This window comes from Moschus berezovskii, chromosome 22 (assembly GCF_049115385.1).
Source record: "Moschus berezovskii isolate FMDL1 chromosome 22, NW_MosBer_1.0, whole genome shotgun sequence".
Taxonomy (NCBI): Eukaryota; Metazoa; Chordata; class Mammalia; order Artiodactyla; family Moschidae; genus Moschus; species Moschus berezovskii.
In genome coordinates, this window is record NC_142481.1 from 49,233,139 (window position 1) to 49,249,832 (window position 16,694).

Consider the following 16,694-nt stretch of genomic DNA (forward strand, 5'->3'; position numbering starts at 1 on the left):
GCGGCAAGGCCAGAGACTGGGGCCAGTGCCCTCTCTGGAACACAGCTCCTTCACAGAACCTTCCCCAGGTTAGCGGTTTGGGCCCCAGAAGTGCTGACCAACCTGCCCACTTCACCTCTGGGCACAAAAGCCAGACAGTGCCCACACCTGGCTCTTCAGGCTCCGAAGGGTGCCCTCCCTTACTTGTGCCCAGTCAAGGACAGGGAGGAGCTGTGCCCACTGCAGGAGGCTTTGTAAAAATGCACCATGTGGCTGGGGGTTGAGGTTCTGGTCATCTGTGTGGAGCTTATAGGGTGACTGGGGAGCAGCAGCAATGAGGTGAGATTTTCTGTTCAAGTTCGTTCTGGAGGCTATTCCCCCTCAAGCTCTGAGAACGGCCTGTGAAAGCAGCCAGGTGTGGGGGGAGGAAGGACAGCACACAGCCGCCCACCCCCGTCCACCTCCTTCCTTCCTTACTGGCCTCTACTATCTTACAGAGGAACTTCTCCCATGATGGTGCCCTCACCCACGACATCACCGCCCACTTCTTCAGGGTAATTCCAATTCCTTTCACCCCTCCCGTGTCAGTGCTCAGACCTCTGGCCTGGCCCTCGCGTATGCAGTGGCTCCCAGGTTCCACGTGCAAACCCAGTGGTGGGCATCTCCTCCCCCAGGGGCTCCTCAACACCTGTGCACAAAGCAGAGACCCATCCCTGGCAGCTGACTTGGCCCTGACCACCTGCCAGACCCAGTGTCCCCTGCTGCTCACCTCTGCTCTGGTAGGCCTGCGATCTTCTTGGGGGAGCTCCAGGCCTGGTGGGGTGCCGTGAGGGTCAGCGTGGCTGGGGGTCGCACGTCTGTCTAGGGTTTCCTGGCTGTGTGATCCCAGGCATAGTGGGTGTTCAGTCAGGAGAATATGCCCCAGGAGCAGCGGGGAGAGAACTGGAGAGGGAGGACAGGGTCTCAGGAGTCCATCCGCGCCAGAACCAGCAACAGGAGTCGTTCACACTCTGTATGTGCTGGAGCTGCCAGCTCGGCCCCTGCAGCCCGGCCTCTGCATGGCGTACCGAAGTTCCTCAGGTGGGGCTCCCTTGTGGGCTTTCTCACCCCTTCTCGTTTTGCCAGGAGGGAGAACATAGCCCCATTCTTTCAAAGCAGCACATCCCCTGCCAAGCTCCCTGGACAACCGTGGATCCTCTGAGGATGAGCTGTGTTGGGCCGTAGATGAGACACTGTCCTTGTAGTTAGGAAGCACTCAATGAGCAGAGCCAGGCTTGGGGCGGGGTGGGTGTCAGCCAGCAGATGGACGTGTCCTGCGCAGATGGTCAGGGTCACTGAGGTGTCCAAAGCGTCCTGGTGGTGGGGAATGACTGTCGGTGCCCGTTCTCTCCCATGAGCTGTGGTGGTCGAGTCTGGAGCCCGAGCTGCACTGCCGGTGGAGGAGGTGGTCCCAGAGCCCACTGCCTGCAGAGCTGCGGAAGCTGCAGGAGGCCCACCTCTTTGCTGAGAGGTGAGTATAGTCACACGCTCTCGTTGACCTGCCTAGCATCTCAGGAGCTGGAGAGGCCTCTGGACAGGCCCTGCAAAGTGCAGGGTTCACCTGCCCATCTCCTCTTACTGCCCAGTGGGTGCCCTCCTAGAGGTCACAGAGAGGATTGCTGGCCCCCTCCAGCCTCCTTACATTTTCCTCTGTGACCATTTCCATCCCTCAGGCACCCCTAGAGAGTCAGGGATGCTGGAAACCTCAGAAAACAGGGAAAGCCAGTCTGCCCACTGACTAATCGTATAGAGAGTAGGAAAGTTTCTTAAATCACTGCACTGTATCATTTTTCACTTTTGGCCGTTTTAACCTGCTGAAGGACCTTAAACATCACAGTGCAATTGGGGCAGGGATTGTGTGGGAGGCCGGTGTAGATTCTGGGGTCTCGGGGGTCGGGTCGGGCTCCAGATGACCCTGCATTCCACGCCCTCCTGTCAAAGCTGAGACCCCACCCCTGCAAGCTGCACCGTTTCCTGTGTCCAGGGCATAGGGCCAGTCTGTGCAGAGCCAGGTTGAGGGCAGGGGTTCCTGTGGTGATACACTCCTCTTGTCTGCACAGCATCTCCTCCCCACTCACACTGTCCCCTGCACCTGGCCCGTCCTGGCTCTGCGCGGCTGCCCTGCACTTTGCGATTCAACGGGCCAGGAAGGAGAGCCTCCGGCAGGAGCTGGGGAAGCTGAATGGCCAAGGAGACGAGGCAAGGATGACACCCTCTTCCTGCAAGCTCACCTTCTCTCAGGGTTCATCTAACACACTGTGCTTTTCAAGGACGCACAAGTGTTTGGGGTCCTTGTGACTTTTTTTTGGAAGTAAACCTTCCTGGGAGTACGGGTTTGAGAAGACCTACTTTCAGGTTAACTCTCAACTGCTTTTATTTAACCTGTTTATCCTCCCCATAATCCCTGGGCAGGGGCGGTTAGGGCTGGCTGGCACTCATCAAGGTACCTACACCCCATTCAGCTGCTCGCTGAGACCAGGGCTGGATGGAGGGCTGCTCAGAGGGCAGGCTGGTGTCCCCACTGGGAGCTGTCATGGTGCACCCAGCTGAACCCCTGGCTCTCTAAAACCCAGAGCTCCCCAGCAGCTAAGGTTGTATACACCTGCCTGACAACAACTGCTGAATTGTGGGGTTTGAGTGATTATAATTTAAAGTAACAGAGTCCCAGGGAGCATCTGTTCTTAGACTTTTCAGGCTGTTTTTGTTGGAAGGCTTTTAGTGACTCCATATCTTCCAGACCACTGTCCCCTACAGACCCACAGAGATGGGTCCCCAAGCAGTAATTGTTTATATCCATTAAATTCTCTAAGAGCGACTGGAAATTTTATTCCTGCGAAGATCCCCCTAAAGATTTCTAACCTAGGCCTATAAACACTCAATTAGTGAGGAATGTTTTTTACTTATAGTTACTCTCAGGGAACAGAATACAGGTAGTCTTATGTTGTGAGTGGATGTGTTTTTATTTTTTGTAGCTGTTTGTTTCCCTGTTTTTCTTTTCCTTGATGGGCCTGCTCTCTTCATATCTGACTACACAGGTAAGTCAGACCCTCTCCCACACTGGACAGGGTGACGAGCCCCTGCCTCCAGGGCACTGAAACCATGGATCCCCATTTCCCTTCAGACCTCCTAAGTTAGGTCTCAAGCAGGGGAGGCGTGTTACCTTTGGGGCAAAAGCTTTCTCAGGAGAGAAAACCCTAGGCCATGGGCCTGCCCTGTGGGATCTCCTTTCAGACCCTGCACACTAAGGGTCTGTGCAGGGCCCCAGGTAGACACCCCCTCCTTACCCACTGTCACCTTTGAGTTCTCCTGTTCTTCTGTGGGTCACAGGCCATTGGCTCCCTGAGGGCTCTGGACATCTGTGCGGAGATCTTGGGGTGTCTGCAGAGAAGGAGGATTTCCTGGCTGCTGGTCTTTCAGCTGATAGAGGCGGGTGAGAGATCTGGAGGCTGCCAGCTATGTCTGTGCTGTCCCCCAGCCCTCTGGTGGGAGCAGGTCAGACTGCAGCTGACTCCTTAGTCCTTTCTCTTCAGAAGCAACTTTCAAATGGTTACACAGGAGCCCTCCTTGGGGCTCACTTTAAAAACTCATTTTTGCAACTTTATGTACTTGGTTAAGTATGCAGACTCATTTAATAACTTAGTGGAGCCCTGAGGATTTCAGGGACCCGGCCCCCACCCCCTAGTCTGTGGCATGAGGTTGCTGCCCCTGGGTCACCAGGCACACAACTCCTGGAGACCCTGACCCTATGGGAGGACCTCATGCTGCTGACAAGCCCCCCGGTTTTGCAGATGTCCCCCTGGGGCGCACCCTCCTTGGCCTGGCCCCCGACCACCAGGTCAGGCTGCTGCCAGTCGCCTTCTACAGGTAACCCTCAGGGCCTGGAGATCAAGGGGAGGGACAGCAGAGGTCCCTCAAGATGGAGAGGCTGTGCCCCTGCTGCGTGCCACCAGCCTCAGTCAGACGTGTGGAGTCAGGTCACCTGACACCTGTGTCTGCTTTCAGCCTCCTTCCCTACTTTGACGAGGATGCCCTCCTCACAGAAGATGCCTTCCTGCACGTTGCTCTCAACATGTACCTGAAGCTTGTTGGCCTCTTTGTGGCTGGGGAAACCGGTGCAGTCTGGACTGTGGCCCGTGGTGGGGAGCTCCCAACCCAGGCAGGTGCAGGGCCAGGTCTATCCCCAGACAGACCGGGGCAAGACTCCTGGCACAGTTCACAGCTGTGGGCACCCTGACCTTGGCACTGCCCATCTTCTTTCTAGGGCGACCCCGTAAGCCTGATAACAAATGCCCGTCTGTTTCTGCTGCAATTGATACCTCGGTGCCCAGAAAGGAGCTTCTTGCACGTGGCAGAGGTAACGCCCAGGTGCTCACCGTGGTGTCTGTTTAGGTCCATGTCGGTGTGTAATGTGAGGATGCTGGACACCTTGGGGAAAGCCGGCATCCAGCATCCAGGCCTGGGACAGATGGGGGGCAGCATGGGCACAGCATGTGGGCTTTGTTGCAGCTGCTGGCTGTGAGTGGACATTGTGACCCGGAAGTGAGTGCCGCCCTCCTGAGCAGGCAGCAGGCTGTGCTGGACCCTGATCTCTCCCAGGAACCCCAACTCTTCTGACCCAGTCTGCACAGGGCACTGCCCAGCTCCTCGGTAAATAATTTATTACAAGCATAACATGGAGCTCTTGTTGCCCTGAAAAGTGGGTTACAAATCTCAATTGCTTTAGTGGGGAAGAGGAATCAGTTCTCTAAAATCTGCATCTGGCCCAAGTCACTCTGGTTATAGGAGAAGAAACTGCTGGTCCCAGAGCAGAGGCCACAAGACCCCGCAAGCCGTAGACTGAACCATCACCACCCAGCACGCATAGTGGGGGTGCATCAGGGCACCACTCTGCCCACAGGCCTGAACCTCAGTCACCACCCCTGAGCTCAGGGCGGGCAGGCCCTCAGGTGGGCTCAGCCTTCACCGCCTGCCCTGCTGAGGGCCTGGGCGGGGCCTCCGGAGCCTGGTCTGGGGTCTGCGTCAGCGGGTGCACCATGGACATGTGCACGTTCAGGTTGTGTGCCTTCTCAAACCGCCGGCCACACTGGTCACAGGCAAAGTCCAGCTCTGTCTCAGCCTTGTGCTTGGTCATGTGGTACTTCAGGGATGCCCGCTGCCGGCACTGGAACCCGCAGACCTCACACCTATTGGATGGAGAAAGTGAGCCAGGGCCAGGGCGCTGCCAGCGGGAAGGCCACCACCCCCCACTTACTGCAGAGGCTTGGCTCCTGAGTGGCGCATCTGGTGGACCAGGAGGTGCTTCCGCTGCTTGAAGGTCTGTCCACACTCATCACAGATGTAGTTCCGCACCTCTGGGGACCAGATAGGGAGTGACCACAGGCCCTGACACTGTCCCCTTGGTGCCTGAGCACCTGACTCACAGGTGACACAGCTCTGACCCACGTCACCTGGCTGTAGCATGTTTCCGTAAACCTATTTTCTGGAGCACCAATTCTTATAGGAAGCCCAATCGGTACAGTTTCACAGATGACTGATTACAGCTACTGCTACTCTAGGGACTGTCCCCATGCTGGGCCACTGTGGAAGTCAGTCTTAAAAGAGCTTTTCAATGTCACACCCCCAGCCATGCACCTGGGGCACCGGCACATACTTCTCTCCTACGTCACTGCGCATCTGTGAACACCTGACGGAGCTGCACAGGCAGGCTCCTCGGTGACTAGGAGCAATCATCCTGACAGTTTGAGGTCTAGACTGTTCTATGCTGAAAATAAAAACTGCTCATGGTCACGACTGTGGTTGGACTGAGTTACAACAGCTTGACCTAACACCAGGGAATTACTGTGTCAGGAGTAACAGACCAGAACACTCACAGCATGAATTGCTGTGAAACTGAGGGACTGTGAGCCAGCCATTAAGTGGGCAAATCGGAGTGAAAAAGTCAGTCATTTGTACAAAGGTCAACAGAGGAAAAATATCGTTTAGGATGGACTATCTGGACGTGAGGGCTGCAGGTTAGGAGAGCAGCCTTCTGGGCAAAACCAGCAATGACAAGCACAGGCACACACGAGTCCATGGTTGTGGATGTGTGTTCAGAGAGAAGGGGTAGTAACCTCACATGCCGATGGCGGCGATCACTGGGGCGCCACCTTCCCTGTGCTTTTCCTACCGTTGCTACCATGAATTTGGGTCACTTTTGTAGTCGGAAAAGCATATATCATTTTCTTCCAGTAATGATATAAATGGAGAAGGAAATGGCAACCCACTCCAGTACTCTTGCCTGGAGAATCCCATGGACAAAGGAGCCTGGTGGGCTACAGTCCATGGGGTCGCAAAGAGTCAGACACGACTGAGCAACACACACACACAATGATGTAAAAACAGACCACAATCAACTCACAGGACAGCACCAGGGTTTCTTCAGTGTTAGTTCCCTGGAGCCCCATCTGCAGAGGAGGGGACATACCTGTGTGGATGAGCTTGACGTGGCGCTGCAGGTAGCGGTCAATCATGAACACCTTGTTGCAGCCGGGGTGTGGGCAGGGCCTCTCCCGAACCTCCTCGTGGTGCTCCTTGACATGCTTCTGTGGGAGGGACCAGGGGTGTAAGTCCCCCGGCCTGGCCAATACCCCAGAGCAGCACGCGTGCCTCCTCCCAATGAAGGCACAGATCCAAGCAGGCCCTGTCAGCAGAGCTGGGGGTGCCCTCTCCTGGGAGCCCCCTCACCTTCATGCCGTCAGCCCCACGGTACACAGCCGTGCAGCCCTGGTGTGGACACTTGTAGATGGTGGGCAGTTCCTCCCTGCAATGCAGAGCACACGTGGAGCCACAGCCCCCACAGGCTGCGCAACCCCCACTACAGCCCCTCACCTCTCACACCGCGGCTTGCCCTTCCAGCCCGGCTTGGGCCCAGGTTTCTTTCGGATTTTTGGTTCTTCTGACTTCTTGGCTTCTTTGCTTTCACTCTTCCTACCAGACACCCTGGAGGAAAAGACAACACTGGTCAGTAATGTTTCTGATCTTTTGCACACACAGTGTTCATTTTTCTTTGAACACTGAGGTGGTTTCCTCGGATCTCCAGGGCTAACCTCCAGTCCCCATGCTGACTACCTGGCCTTCACACTGACGGTTGGCCACCAGAGCTAGAAAGACTGTGGGGAGGTGGAGGCCCTGCTCTGCCACCTCAGAAGCCAGGAGTGGGCCTTCAGGGCCAAGTGTCACTCCCTGTCATCAACACCAAAAACACAACTTTGGAGACACCAGGGAAAATAGTGGAGTGGGGGAAGCTAGAAAGAAGATCCAGATCCACTCTCCTGGAACCTGCCAGGAGACCCCCAGCAACCAGGGGGGAGTTTTACACCTGCTGCTATAACCCCACTGCACACCCCAGGCAGTGGGGACCTTGTCCTCCAAGCGTGGGGTTGTGCACCTCAGCCAGTCTCAAAGGGCCCTGAGGACCAGGCCAGACAGAGCGGCTTCCCCCTAGGTGTCCTTCAAAGTCTTAAAGAGACATGCACACCTCTTAGATCCAGGAATGTAATCTGTCAGGAACAGAAGGCAACTTCTAGGGTCATAATGACAAGCCACTGCTGATGCAATCCTCAATGGTCAACAACTGAAAGCTTTTCCTCTAGTATCAGGAGCAAGACAGAGATGCCCACTTTCACCATTTCTCAACATAGTACTGAAAGTCCTAGCCAGAGCTATTAGGCAAAGAAAAAAGGCACCTAAATTAATGGGAAAGAAAATTACTATTCACGATGCCATGATGTTATATGTAGAAAACCTTAAAGAACCTACACAGAAAAATTGAGCAAAGTTGTAGGGTGGAGAAGGAAATGGCAACCCACTCCAGTGTTCTTGCCTGGAGAATCCCAGGGACAGGGGAGCCTGGTGGGCTGCCTTCTATGGGGTCGCAAAGAGTCAGACACAACTGAAGTGACGCAGCAGCAGCAGCAGTAGAGTGGAAAAATCAACACATTAAAACCTAGTCCTGTTCCTACACTAAAAATGAACAGTCCAAAAAAGGAAATTAAGAAAACTATTCATTTTTAATAGCATCAAAAGAAATAAGATACTTAGGAGTAAACAAATTCAAGATTGGTACACAAAACTATGAAAATGCTGCTGAAATTAAGACCTAAGCAAGTAGAAACACATGTTCATGAACTAGAAAACTTAAAACTGTAAAGATGGCAATAATCCCCCAAAGCAATTTATACATTCAATCCCTATGAAAATTCTGTGTTTTTTTACAAAGTAGAAAAAAAAATCCTAAGTTTCACATGGAATTTCAAAGGACACTGAATTCAAAGGACACAATTTGAAAGACAACAAAGCTGAGGGATTCACACGTCCTGTTGCAAAATTTACTACAAAGCTACAGTAATCAAAGCAGCGTGGTACTGGCATAAAGACAGACATACATACAGAGAAACTGAGAGACCAGAAATAAACCCCTGCAAGTATAATCAACTGACTTTTGGCAAAGGTGCCAAGACCACTCACTAGGGAAAGGACAGTCTGTTCAACAAAAGGTGCTGGGACAACCACATATTCACATGCAAAAGAGAGGCTCGGTCTGTACCTCATACCATACACAGAAATAACTCAAATGGATCAAAGACCTAAATCTAAGTGAAAACTGAAACTCTTCTGGGTAAATCTTCCATGACCTTAGACTTGATTTCTCCTGAATATGACACCAAAAGCACAGTAAACTCAAAAAGTAAAAATAGGAACACTGGACTTCAAGACAGTGAAAATACGGGAAAATATATTCTATGGTTCAGTGGCAAAAAGCCAAACAACTTAGTTAAAACTAAAACATAGGCAAAGAACTTGGACAGACATTTCTCCAAAGGTGATACAAACATGAAAAGCTACTCAACATCACTATCACTAGGGAAATGCAAATCAAAATGACAGAGATACTACTTAACATCCACAAGCAGGACAAGGTTTGGTGAGGATGTATAGAAATCACAACCCCTACACACTGGCAGCAGGAAATGTAAAATGTGCAGCTGCTGTAGAAAACCATGGCAGTTCCTCAGAAAGTTAAAAGTACATAGGACCCAAAGAATCAAAAACAGGTCTCAAACAGATAATTGTTACACCAACCTTTCTAGCACTATTGACAGCAGCCAAAATGGGGTCCCTCCATACCATGGCTGCACAGCATGGCAACCCGACCAGGGATCAAACCCATGTCCCCAGTAGTGGAAACCTAGCATCCTAACCACTAGACCACCAGGGAGGTCCCTTTAATAGGGTCTTAAAGAAAGGAATCAAACTGACAGGTCACAACATGGACGAATCTCAAAAACCCTATTCTGAGTGAAAGCCAGTAGGAAAGGGACACAAAGAGTCCCCAGAATGGATACCTACACTAGGAGTGGGCAGGGCCTGAGGGGCGGACAGGGAAGTCACTGCTTCATGAGGATGCGTTTGGGATGGTGAAAGTCTGGAAACAGTGCTGACGGTTGGACATTGTAAAAGTTCTGAAATACAACTGAACTGTACACTTAAAAAATGGTAAAACAGTAACCTTTGTTGTGTATTAATTTACCACAAATAAAAACATGAACAGTTGTTTTCCTCTTCAAACAGTATATTAACAAGAACCGTTTAAACAACTGCTCCTCCCCTTCTTTATCTATGACTATTCTTTGCCACCCGGCCACGGTCCTGGCCTCCACCCTCCACTGTTGTGCGGCTCAGGCACCTAGAGAGAGCTGAGTGAGCCGTGCCCAGTGCTCGCACCACATCACACGTTCCCTGGGAGCAGGAGCAGCCTCCAGGTCTCCCAGTGCGTCCCTGAAGGACAAGGGGCTGGGGTCCTTGCAGGCATGGGAGGATGGCGCTCACAGGCCCAACTTGGGGCTGCTGGTGCTTTTCCTTCCCATGGCTGCTCAGGCTCCTCTGGGAGCCCTGGCAGCTGGTGTCCCCTTCTGTCTGCATGGCTGAGGACCTTGACAGGCACGTCTGCTGTAAGGTCACATGGACCTAGGCCGCATCCTAGGACGTCAGCAGGCATTCGTGTTGTGCTGGAGGCACCAAGAGGCCATCAGGGATGAGTCGAGAGCTCCAGCCTCCCACAGGTACAACTTCCACAAAATGTTCCATCTGACCACAGCCTCTGAACACATTGCAGCTTCCCTGGTGGCTCAGACAGTAAAGCGTCTTCCTACAATGTGGGGGACCTGGGTTCAATCCCTGGGTTGGGAAGATCCCCTGGAGAAGGAAATGGCAACCCACTCCAGTACTCTTGCCTGGAGAATCCCATGGACAAAGAAGCCTAGCAGGCTACAGTCTGTGGGGTCACAAAAAGTCGGACACGACTGAGTGACTTCACTTTCTTTCTAAACACATACCTGGTGTGTCCTGTCCTATAGCACATGTCTGTGCGCCCTCCTGGAAACCCAGGGAAGGGGGGCTGCCTGCGTGCTGTCTCCACATGGAGCAGGGCAGGGCAGCGCCTCTCACCTCTTGTAACCCCATGCCAGTGGCCCTAGGACTGCTGGTAGCAGGACATAAGAGGTGGGTTCATGGAGATCAGGGTGGAGAGCAAGGGCTCCTGCTGCAGCAGACCTGGTCCCTCCGACTTGGCCCTCCTGACGCCCCCTCTGGCCCAGCAGCGTCTGTCCACTCAGGCCCGCTCGAGGGCTGTGACCCAGTCCCACATCCCAACTGGGGACTCCCGAGCTACCGCCTATCTTGTCTCCACCCACAAAGGAAAAAGGAAGTTGTGCCTGCTTCTCCATTTTGTTTTGTGCTTTCCTGGATGATGGTGTGGTTTCATTCTATGTCAAAGGCCCAAGCTGGGCATCTACTAACTGGAGGTGTTTGGGTGTTCCTGGGCCCAGGGTGACAGTGATAACCAGCCTCCTCTGCCAGGACCCACAGAGTGAGAACACAAAACACTGTGGGAGGTGGGCTGCCTCAACAAGGGATCAGGGCCAGAGGTAGACCCGAGAGCAACTGCAGGGCCAGGTGGCCATGTCGCCAAGGCCCTGGGCAAAGAGGGCAGAAGGCGAGCAGGGGGACCAGAGGCTACCAGAGCAGACACGGGTGGGTGGCTGGATCACATTCACAGGGCTGCGCTAGGCCTGGTCCCTGCGCTAAACTGCCAAAGTCCTCCTGGGTCACCCAGAAGCCACCCTTTGCTAGGCTGGTGAGGTCAGGCCATTAGAGAAGCAGAGTGTGTGCTGACCAAGGCAATCAGGGGCAAGCCACTGTCTGGTCCCCGCTGCCCCCAGGGCAGGTGCAGGTCTCCAGGTCACCCATAGACACCCCCAAACCCCAGGGAGCTCATAGCACCACCATCCCCTTACTTCTTTCCTGGGTACGGCTCAAAGGACTCATCTGAGGACTGGGTGTTCTGCTTCTTGTCATTTTCGTCTTCACTCAGGAAATCTCTAGGAAAGAAAAGAACCTTCAGCAACGCTCTGGAGCAGGTGACGGAGGCAGTGAAACTTCCTAACACCATGTGGATCCCCACACTACATGCTTTACTTCTTAGAAAGCCTAAAATCCCCAATCCTCTAATACCATCTCTAACAGAAGGGGCAAACCAGGGTCACAGGCTGAGGATCCCCGGTAAGCCACGCCTCTCATCACACCAGGACCTCAAACTCAGAAAGAGTCAGTCTACGGGGCTCCAGGCAGAGGTGAAGACCCTCACAAGAGGTGGCTCCGCAGGAAACGGGCTTTTAGAATGTCATCTCACTCCCGTAACTATAAACACCTGCCCAAACGACAGGCCAGCTGTCAGTGATTTCAAAGGGTAACAAAGACCTGAAAAAGATCTGCACGTCTGTAATCTCTACCCTAAAACGTGAGTCATGACATAAGCTCTGCTAGTCCGCAGACAGAGCCTGGCTGGCATGCCTCAGCCACCCCTACAGGCTGCCACCTTCCCCACGGAGAAAGGCCCAATGATGGCTGGTGGCTGTAAGACAGCCACAACCTTCTGACCCGGGGTCGTGGGTGGATTTCTGGCACCCACGGTTCTCCTCCAGCACCTGGGTCATCTGTCACTGGTACCAAAAATCACGCTGTCGTTCTACTTGTTTGGACAAAGTGCATCTGTGGTCCAGCCACCTGGCACAAGGCAGGGTGGAAAGGTCGGCTGGCATGCGGCCTCCACCCTGAGAGATTTGGTCTTGGAGACCGGGAAAGGGGTGGCTCCAGGAGCAGACAGATTTGGTCTTAGAGACCGGGAAGGGGGTGGCCCCAGGAGCAGACCTGCCTCTAGAAGGTTTGTCCTCCACTCCACACACACCATGATAAACAGCCAGAGGCTGGCTTCTATTCTAGTAACATCTGGGGTTGGCATAAAACTCAGCCTTGGAGGCGAAGAAGAGCCAGCAGTCAGAGGACCATCTGAACAGAGTGATGTCCACACCTGGTTGGGCCCCCTGTGCAGCTCCATCAGGTCCAAAGTGCCCCCAATCAAAAACGGAAGCCTGTTAAGCACCCCCTGCCACTCCCCTCCTCCCAACAAAGAAATGGGGAGGCCAGTGAGAGCCAGGCCGCAGCCCCTGGGATGGTGGCACTGGGTTGCCAAGGAGGAATGTTAGGCTATGTAAACCCACTCTTCTCTCACCCCTCAGAAAGGTCACTGAACTCGTCTTTTACCCGATCATCCGAGGTTGGAGATGGAACCTGCTTCTCACCCAATTGCCCTGGGAAATAAAGAATAAGACTCCAGTCACCTGTCACCCCAGAGGAACAGCACGGTAGTGCTCCCCACAGGCATGACAGGGCACCTAGAGTTCCCATGCCTCCAAATCCACTCACCTCCCGGCCCCCCCCACAAGGCCACTGCATAGCCAAGCCCACCACACCACCCCCATGTCCTGCCAACAGCAGCAACAGCAGCAAATCCAGCCCTGCCCCAGAGGTTCAGATCCAGTCGCTCTGGGATGTTTCAGAACATCGAAAAAGATCATTGGTATCCAAGTACTGCAGGCACACAGTTCAAAACTCCAAGCAGTTCTAAGAACCGTGAAGCCCTCCACCATGAGCACTGCCCCACTCTGAACTATCCGGTGGCAAACATCACTCGCAGGAGCAGCCTGGCACCCACATAGAAGCTGAGAGATTGTGCGTAGGAAGCTGGCCCGGCCCTCCTAATACCACACTGGCGAACAGCTGCACCCAACACACAGGGCCACGGGATCAGGCCCCGGAAGTGATCTGCACTGGCTTAGGACCCCTGATCCCAGCTGCCTTCGTGCCCTATGAAGGCCTGGGCTCTTCCTCCCTCCATGCCCTGGCCCCAAGCAGGCTTGGAGGAAGCCTGGATGGCTGGCAAGCGTGCCTTGAAGGAAGGCGCTCAAACAGGGTCCTCAGCCCCTCTCTGCCGTCAGACGTGCATGAGGCAGTGCCAGGGCTGTCCTGGTCACTATACTGGGCCCCCTGTGCATGATACCACTGCTACCACCACAACACCCACTTCCTGCCAAGGGCCCTGCCCGGCTCAGGACCAGAAATACTGGTCAAATAGCCCAGAGGAGCCACCTACCTGGGGCCCCACCTGGGGGGAGGCTTGGCTGAGACAGGGGGCCCAGCTCCGGCCCCACTGGGTCACCATCTGAAGGAAGCCGGCTTGTGTCCATGCTGGGGAGCGTCTCGGTCTCAGTCCCAGCCGCAGCTGCTCTGCCTTGGGAACTGTGAGGGGCAGCCTCAGTGGGGTTGAACCCCCGATGCTGTGGGAGTCGCGGGGCTGAATCCTTGTCCCACGTCCACTTGACACCCAAAGCGCTGTCCAGCAAGAGGGCCCCGCAGCTGGAGTCGGCATTCATGGTGTAGTCATGGCCCTGGTCGCAGCCCCACACGGCCCGGATGACACCACAGTACTCGGAGGACAGCGTCCTCTGGAGGCTAGGTAGGGCCCCACAGCCGGTCGCATGTCTGTGCACCCACCCCACCAAGCCACGCAGGCCCTGGGGGCTTGAAGCAATCAGGTCCACTGAGGAGAGGCAGAGAGACGCCAGCCCGTGGCCAGTCAGCATCTGGGTCCCCCCACCTCCCGCCCACCCTGCACCCCACCCTGGGGGCGCACTCACCCACACACGCTCCCTCCTCCGGCCCCATCCGTGGCTGGACACTGACCCTGCAAAGGAGCAGGGCTGCTCACCAAGAGCAAGCATGGGGCCCAGTGGTCACTGTGTGTGCAGGCTGAGCCTTTTCCTCCGAGGCCACCCACCAGGCCCTCCCCGCCCTGTGCTCTCCTGTCAGTCTCCCCACACACCCAGCGCACTGGTGCTCATGAGTGTCTGCCTCACCAGGCACCCGGGCTGCCCTGTGCCCATGCAGCCCTGTTCACAGGGCCTCCTGCACGGCCCCAGCAAAGGAGGGAAGGGGCGCCTACTTTGCGCAAGGCTTCCGGCGGCCTGTCGGGGGAACATTGACTCGCTGCAGGAAAGATGTGAGGAGGCCGTGGCACTGGTAGAACTGGGCATGGCAGTTCTTGCAGACAAACTGGGACAGAGCTGGGTCCTGGTAGACAGCCACGCCCAGTAGGCTCTGGAAATCCCGGATGAAAACATGGTCCCCAGGGGGTGGCCTTTCTGAGCTCTCCCCAGGTGCCCTGCCGGAGATGCTGCGGAGACTCCGGGAGGAGAACTTCCCATGACAAAGGCGACAGTGCCCCATGGCCAGGGCCCGGGCTGTTCCTGGGCAAGCACAGGAAACATGAAGTCAGGCATGCAGAACACAGCTCCCAGGAGACGTGAGATCCACACTCCACCAGCCCCCCCACCCCCCCAGCTCCTGGAGTGGGACCTCCCCAGACATGCCCCTTAAATAAAAGTCCAGGTCTAGGCCAGAGGCAGGGCTCTGGCTCCAGGCTCTCAGATGAACAGTCTTTTGGGAAAATGGCCAGTGAGGGTCTTCTGAGTGGGAAATCCTTTCAAAGAACTTTCTAAATGCCTCCAAAACAAAGCCAGTATTGCTCTAATACTAAAACCAGACAAGGACACAACAAGAAAAAAAATATTTATTTTTAATAAACATAGATGTACAAGTCTTCAACAAAATAACAGCAAGCTGAACTCAACACTTAATTAAAAAGATCATGCACAATGATCAGCTGGAATGTATTCCAGGGAGGCAAGGACAGCTCAACCTTCCCAAATCAATTCATGTGACACACATTAACAAAATAAAAATCATACTTCTCTCAATAAATGGAGAAAAAGTAGTGGACATAATATCCATTCATGATAAAAACCTCAATAAACTGTATACAGATAGAAAATACCACCACATAATAGGAGCCATACATGACAAGCCCTGAGCTAACATCATACTCAATGGTAAAGAGCTAAAAGCTTTCTTCTAAGATCAGGAACAAAACAAGGATGCCTACTCTCACCATTTTTATTCAACACAGTACTGGACATTCTGGCCAAAGCAATTAGGCAAGAAAAGTAAAAACCACCCAAATCATACAGACAGAAGCAAGACAATCTGTTTGTGTATAATATTACATATAGAAAATTCTGTAAGACTCCACCATAAAAACTATTAGAATAAACAAATTCAGTTATAGAATACAAAATCAATATACAAACATAAGTTGATTTCCATATACTAATAACAAACTATTAGAAATTTAAAAAATAATCAGATTTACAATTGTATCAAAAAGAATAAAATACCTATGAATAAATATAACCAAAGAGATGAAAGACCTGTACACTGACACCTATAAGACACTGACAAAAAAAACTGAAACCACAAATAAGCAGTCCATGACCATAGGTTGGAATAACTAATTGACATCAAATAATAAGGCTGCTGCTGCTACTGCTGCTAAGTCACTTCAGTCGTGTCCGACTCTGTGTGACCCCATAGACGGAAGCCCACCAGGCTCCCCCATCCCTGGGATTCTCCAGGCAAGAACACTGGAGTGGGTTGCCATTTCCTTCTCCAAAATAATAAGGCAACTGACATTAATTAACAAGACATTGTTAAAATGTCTACTCCCCAAAGTAATCTACAAATTTAAAACCCATATCAAAATCTTGTTGGTATTTTTCACAAAAATAGAACAATCTTAAAATTTATATGAAACCAATAAAGACCCTGAACAGCCAAAGCAATTCTGAGAAAGAACCACAAAGTTGAAGGCATCATGCTTCCTGATTTCAAACCATACTACAAAGCTACAGTAATTAAAACAGTACAGTACTGGTATAAACAGAGGCACATAAAGGGACTTCACTGATGGTCCAGTGGCTAAGACTGCATTCCCATTATAAGGGGCCAAGATTCAATCCCTGTTCAGGGAATTTGCCACAACTAAAGATACCACATACAACAATAAAGATCAAAGATCCTGCATGCCACAACTAAGATCCAACACAACCAAATAAATATTTTTAATTAAAAAAATGAACACATAAGCTAATGAAACAGAACTGACAGTAGAGAAATAAATTCATGTATATATAGCCAATTAATCTACAACAAATAAGCCAAGATACAATGGGGAAAGGACAGTCTCTTCAACAAATGGTGTTGAGAAAACTGGACAGCCATATGCAAAAGAATGAAACTAGACCATCTTATACCATACTCAACTCAAAATGGATTAAAGACTTGAAAGACCATAAAATTCCTTCCATGTAACAAAATATAATGGCTAGCTCCCTGACATCGGTCTT

General features: G+C 52.7%; 2 protein-coding genes across 9 annotated transcripts in view; one reads left to right on the forward strand and one right to left on the reverse strand.

The window, feature by feature from the left end:
• Positions 1-4,661, forward strand: part of FANCA (FA complementation group A) — a 37,862-nt gene extending 33,201 nt beyond the window's left edge. Inside the window, exons 34-43 of one of the 5 annotated variants that reach the window (XM_055412897.2) lie at positions 477-533; positions 654-758; positions 1,377-1,489; positions 2,079-2,217; positions 2,991-3,053; positions 3,346-3,448; positions 3,807-3,882; positions 4,021-4,174; positions 4,280-4,372; positions 4,525-4,661. In XM_055412897.2, the coding sequence (XP_055268872.2) occupies positions 477-533; positions 654-758; positions 1,377-1,489; positions 2,079-2,217; positions 2,991-3,053; positions 3,346-3,448; positions 3,807-3,882; positions 4,021-4,174; positions 4,280-4,372; positions 4,525-4,632 (1,011 nt within the window). In that variant the 3' untranslated portion in view covers positions 4,633-4,661. Of the gene's footprint in view, positions 1-476; positions 759-1,376; positions 1,490-2,078; positions 2,218-2,990; positions 3,054-3,345; positions 3,449-3,806; positions 3,883-4,020; positions 4,175-4,279 lie in introns of those variants that run through there. The other 4 variants (XM_088830554.1, XM_055412893.2, XM_088830555.1 and 1 more) reach the window with 4 other exon arrangements.
• ZNF276 (zinc finger protein 276) overlaps positions 656-16,694 on the reverse strand; it is a 31,869-nt gene continuing 15,830 nt past the window's right edge. For 2 of the 4 annotated variants that reach the window (XM_055412910.2, XM_055412909.2), the window contains exons 2-11: positions 14,396-14,699; positions 14,091-14,137; positions 13,547-13,993; positions 12,626-12,704; positions 11,352-11,435; positions 6,886-6,996; positions 6,742-6,817; positions 6,482-6,599; positions 5,270-5,369; positions 661-5,201 (exon numbers count right to left, since the gene is read on the reverse strand). In XM_055412910.2, coding sequence (XP_055268885.1) covers positions 4,961-5,201; positions 5,270-5,369; positions 6,482-6,599; positions 6,742-6,817; positions 6,886-6,996; positions 11,352-11,435; positions 12,626-12,704; positions 13,547-13,993; positions 14,091-14,137; positions 14,396-14,679 — 1,587 coding nt within the window. In that variant the 5' untranslated portion in view covers positions 14,680-14,699 and the 3' untranslated portion in view covers positions 661-4,960. Of the gene's footprint in view, positions 5,202-5,269; positions 5,370-6,481; positions 6,600-6,741; positions 6,818-6,885; positions 6,997-11,351; positions 11,436-12,625; positions 12,705-13,546; positions 13,994-14,090; positions 14,138-14,395; positions 14,700-16,694 lie in introns of all 4 variants that reach the window. The other 2 variants (XM_055412908.2, XM_055412911.2) reach the window with 2 other exon arrangements.